We start from the raw sequence: 4,786 nt of genomic DNA, 5'->3' as shown, positions 1-4,786 counted from the left end.
TCTAAATAGTACTGTTACAATACAACGTTCGGGTTTTCTACTGTATTTTTTATTCGGAAAATAATATCCGGATGCACAAAATCATACATATTTTTGTCAATAAGCTTCATTTTCAAGACGGTGAGCGGCTACTGGTACACTGACAGTACGTGAATAAAAATAGCAGAGCCTCAAGTCATGAGCAATTACTGAAAACGTGCTACACTGGCTGAAACTGTTGGCATGTAGAGAAAGAAATTCAATACTTTGCTGAATGTGACGGCAGACAGAGAGTCAGCGAGCAGATTCGGCATCAATGAGCCGACGATGGACAACTGTGAACTATACCTACAAATGCGGTCATTATTCTTACTAGGTATGCCCATAGCTCATTACCTCTAAATCCCATCCCTCGGAATTATTTAGCTGTTACACTAATCTAGAGGGAGAATGTAGAGTGTCATCCAATAAACTTCCCTCATTGTTACACTACCAGATATATGTAATATATTATTAGACGATCAATTTAAAGTTTCAATCTAAATCTGGAATCTTCAACTCTTCAGAGTTTTAACATATACTTACTTATAATAGATATAAAACCTTTACGCCACATAATCCTGATCATCTTCATCGTCGTGCTCCTCGTCGTCATCGTGGTCGTAGTCCTTCTTCTTCCGCGAGTACGCCCGCTTCGACGTGACCGGCATCTGGTCGGTTTCGCCGTGCAACAGCGAGTTCTTGTACGTCATCAGCGGTTGCCAGTCCTCGGACCGACTGGACGGCATGCCAGCCGTTAACCGCCGTTCCATGAAGCTGAGACTGTGGAGGGATAAGGTTAAGATGTCTTTTTGTATCTTTATATTAACACAAGTAGCCCTGAACTCACATCAACTTCTTGTCCTGTTTGATCAGCTTGTTGGTCAACTCGGCCAGCACCTCCAGGAATGCAATGCAAGGCGGCGGTGCCGAGGGATCCTCATACGCATCCGGCGGAATGGTCACGGCAAAGAGAATACCCGCCCGATGAAATACTGTGATAGCTTCGCGGTTCTTGACTGCATCCAACCCGAACGAGAGAGCGAACCGTTTGGCCAGCTCTTTCAGATCTTGAAACTCTTGGGAGTTTCGCGAAACACGACCGCCCGGCGACGCCTCCTGGATGTCCTTGAAGATGTTGATCAAGCTCAGACACATGGTCATGGCGCAGTTGACCTTGTTGATTTCACGCGTCTTGCCGAGGGTGGTCTTGATGATGTCGCCGTACTCGTTGTAGCACTGAAAACAAGCAAGTGATATACAGTTAGAGAGTTTACAGTAGAATTCAACAGTGTTATTCGAGACACCTACCTTGAGATAGTGTTTGAAAATGTCCGCAGCGGACTTCATCGGCAGGATGTTGTACACGATCAGCTTGCAGTACGCTGCCAGGAAGTTTCGCCGCTTGTGCAGCTCCTCGATGCGGGTTTCATCGTGACCTTCCTCCTGTTCGGTGGAGAACACATTGGCTTGGACAAACTCGTTGAGGAGGCCTTGCTGCTCCGCGCTAGGGGTGTACACCAGCTTTCGGATGTTTTCGTTCGGGTGGGAAGCAAGCTGGTCGCTGAATACGATCAAGAGGTCACAGATGGACATGTAAGCCGCTTCCTGTACGGTGGGGGCGATGTCGTAGTGCATCAGCTCGTTGCACGCGTTCATGTACTTCTGGAGGTTTTGGGAGAGTTCGTCGACTTCGGAGGCTGCGGATCGGTCCATGGTGTTCTCCAGGAAGTACAGTCCCCAGTTGATGGAGAAGACGCACGCCTCGATGCAGTAGACCAGGGCCTCGTGAGGGATTCCGTTGTCGCCGGCGTTTTCCGAGAGACTCTCCTCGATGTCCTGGTAGAGGGAGTCGAACAGATTCCAGGTGTTGAGGTTGTGACATGAGTACAGGATCGAAACCTTCTTGAGGCTGATGTTGACGTTGTAGATTTCGTCCTCGTTTGGGGTTTCTTCGCCGGCGATCAGATTGCGGTAGTCATCGATGGCCTCCTTGTAGCGATTGACGCACTCGTCGATGACGTTCGATCTGGCCACGTCGCACCTGGTGTAGATGGCGCTGCCTTCGGTGCAGAGGAATTCGAACGTTTTGGCGCAGGTTTCGAGCACTTCGCGATCAATCTGGATGGCCATGATGTGGGTCATTTTGTCCAGCAGGGCTTGTAGATTCGCTTCCTGACGCGTTGTGGTGTACAGCTCTAGATCGAAATACTGCGGGATGGCCAGCAAGTTAGTTAGCTTCTCGCTATCTGCGCTGTATTTATGCAGGAGTAGAGGAAGAGTATGAATGAAATGCTCCGTGAGCTTCTGCTTGTCGTCCTGAACTTGCTTGATCTCCTTCGCGCTCAGGGTCATCTTTCGGCTGCTTCCACGGCCAACGGGAGGCTCACCTGTGGCTGCTTGCCGAACGGCGCTAACCATGATCTCGATCAGCGTCGATTCCTGCTTGTTGTCCAGCGTTTCTTCCATGGGTCCTGGTTCTTCCAGAAGTAGATCCGTCATACATTCCCAGTCCTTGACCATCGGATTACTGTCGATGAAGGAATCCACCAAATAGGCTCCATGCTCGTGCAGTTCCGATTCGATGAAGAACTGCACCAAATCTCGGATCAAGGGAGTGTTAGGGAGGCGCTTCTTACCCCGTTTGGTGTACGTTACTTGGGCATCCGCATCTAGACAGAAAAGACGAACGTTCAGGAATTCGGCTGCAGCTTGAGCAACGCCTCGATGGGACGAGTAGACCAACTCGTACACAATTTCGCAATCCTTGTCCGTCAGAATGTCCTGGTGAATCTTTAAAATGTTGATGACCAGCTTCACGGCGTGAACCGCCGCCTCAAATTCCTTGTCCAGGGTCATCGCAACGATGCGATCCTTAAACTTGGACGTAAACAGTTCCAGCTTTCCCTTGAGCTCCTCATTCTCATACAGCGGCAACAAAGCTTGCAGGCAGCGCAGCCGGACTTCTCCGACCTTATCGTGCAGCGTCCATCCGATGTACTTCAAGTACGAATCATCCAGGAAATTCTGCGAAAACTTCTGCATCCATATTCCAATCTCCGACATACAAATGGCCCGAATCTCCGGCAAAGTATCCCGATAGCGATGCACGAAAACCGACTTGAACATGTACGTCAGCATGTTCTTGATCTCGTCCATATTCTCCTCCAGCTCGGTGCGCTTGGCCATCAGCGATTCCAAACGATCCGGTGCCCGTTTGTCGCGAGGCTTCAGCCTTTCCGCATCGTACTGTCGCGCGGCGTTGTCGAAGTTGACCGACACGAGCAGAGCCACGTCCACCAGCGCCGTCATCAACTTCATCGCAGCTAAAGTGGCCGTGTGACGGAACGCACGAACCTGCGAATCCGACAACCCAGTCAGCAACGAGATCACGTTGTCCATCAGAAACTGATCGTAGATGATCGAGTACTGACACTGCTTGACCAGCGTCTGCACGAAGTCACAGAAATTCATCTTGAACTTCTTCCACTGCTGCCCGGGCATGATCAGCGGATACTCGTGGCTGTCCTCATCGAACTCCTCGGTCATCTTCCGGATGATCGCCGTGTGCTCCATAGTCTGCTGCATCTCCGGAGTAATCTTCCCCTTACATCCGCTAGCATGCACAAAGAAGTTCATCAACGCAATCAATGCCGAATCCTTGTCCAGCTTATAACTCTCGATCCAATCATCCACGATCCCAGTGATGGCCGACTTCGAGTGCCTCAGAATAAAATACAAGCTGCTCTCATCCATCGTGCTCTCCCGGTCCGTCACCACCACCCGTTCATCGTCATGATGGTAGACCCGTTCTCGCTTCTCCCTCGGTTCCTTCGGAGCTCCCTCCCCGCGAGCCTTCCTCGGGGCCTTGCGCTTCTTGTGCTGCAACGGTTGCTGCTGCTGATGCGGATCGAAACGCGTCCCGAAAAATATATCATCATCGTCATCGTCGATGATGGGAGCCTTCAGCGGGACGCCACCACGCGCCCTCAGCCGAGTCATACGAGCCCCGGGACGGCCAGTGGGCTGCTCCTCTTCCGGATGCGGCAGGTGGTGCTCCTCGGAGGGGCCCTCCCCGGCGCCACCCGACGACCAACTCTCGTTGTGTGGTTCACTGCGATGGAAAAAGTAGGTCAATTCAAATCTGGCGGCGAATCAGGCATAATGCACATTCTTACTTGTGAAACGGCGGCTCGTGATGTTCCTCGAATTCCGGTGGAGGCTCATCCATTCGGATGCGTTTTCCTCCGCGTCGATGCATTTCGCTGCGAAAGGCAAAAGCTATAAGTTTGTAAACAAATCGCTCGGGTGGCTTGTAGTCCAGAGTAAAATGCAATTTTTCCGTCTTTTCGAAAACAGTTTCGACAAAAATTTACTTACCTCGATTGACCTGCACTGATTTGAACAATTTCACACTGAATTAGGGACAATAAACGTTTAAATTATCCGATTTTTTACCGCAAATATTAGAAATTGATGCGAGCGTTATGCATTTTCAAAGATGTCTGCGCGTTTGTTTTGCTTCGATTTTTGAACGTCACGCCTGCTGCATGCGATTGAGCGTCACAAGAAGAAATCAGCGAATTGCGATCAAAATGTGCATTCGGCCAGATGGTCCGACGCCTGATCTTGCTCAAAAGGAAATCTCGCGTTACATTTGAAAAGGGGAAAAAATGATTGATGCACCAAGCGGTAAGAAGAAGAATTTTGACATCCAAGCGGTGCACGCTAGTTCGCAAATACCCATTAAATGGATTTTAAGTACCCA

General features: G+C 50.0%; 1 protein-coding gene across 2 annotated transcripts; it reads right to left on the bottom strand.

The window, feature by feature from the left end:
- Positions 1-466: 466 nt before the first annotated feature.
- LOC109426848 (cohesin subunit SA-1) lies at positions 467-4,528 on the bottom strand. 2 transcript variants are annotated; one of them, XM_019702400.3, is made up of 5 exons: positions 4,399-4,528; positions 4,197-4,283; positions 1,330-4,132; positions 869-1,257; positions 467-801 (listed from the first exon to the last, which is right to left on the bottom strand). In XM_019702400.3, the coding sequence occupies exons 2-5, from the start codon at positions 4,277-4,279 to the stop codon at positions 585-587; spliced, it is 3,492 nt and encodes a 1,163-aa protein (XP_019557945.2). In that variant the 5' UTR covers positions 4,280-4,283; positions 4,399-4,528; the 3' UTR covers positions 467-584. The 2 variants fall into 2 exon arrangements, with proteins under 2 accessions (XP_019557945.2, XP_019557946.2); XM_019702401.3 differs by lacking the exon at positions 4,399-4,528 and having other exon boundaries at positions 4,197-4,360.
- Between the last annotated feature and the right edge of the window lie 258 nt (positions 4,529-4,786).

The sequence above is a fragment of the Aedes albopictus genome, chromosome 2 (assembly GCF_035046485.1).
Source record: "Aedes albopictus strain Foshan chromosome 2, AalbF5, whole genome shotgun sequence".
NCBI classification, from domain to species: Eukaryota; Metazoa; Arthropoda; class Insecta; order Diptera; family Culicidae; genus Aedes; species Aedes albopictus.
Note: the sequence above shows the minus strand (reverse complement) of the source record. Positions and strands in the feature narration are given on the sequence as shown.

Coding starts and splice junctions, on each gene's coding strand:
- LOC109426848 (XM_019702400.3), bottom strand. CDS start 4,279: ATGCATCGACGCGGAGGAAAACGCATCCGAATGGATGAGCCTCCACCG. Junction 1,258..1,329: donor TTTTCAAACACTATCTCAAG/GTAGGTGTCTCG, acceptor GCTTGTTTTCAG/TGCTACAACGAGTACGGCGA. Junction 802..868: donor AAACAGGACAAGAAGTTGAT/GTGAGTTCAGGG, acceptor ATCCCTCCACAG/TCTCAGCTTCATGGAACGGC.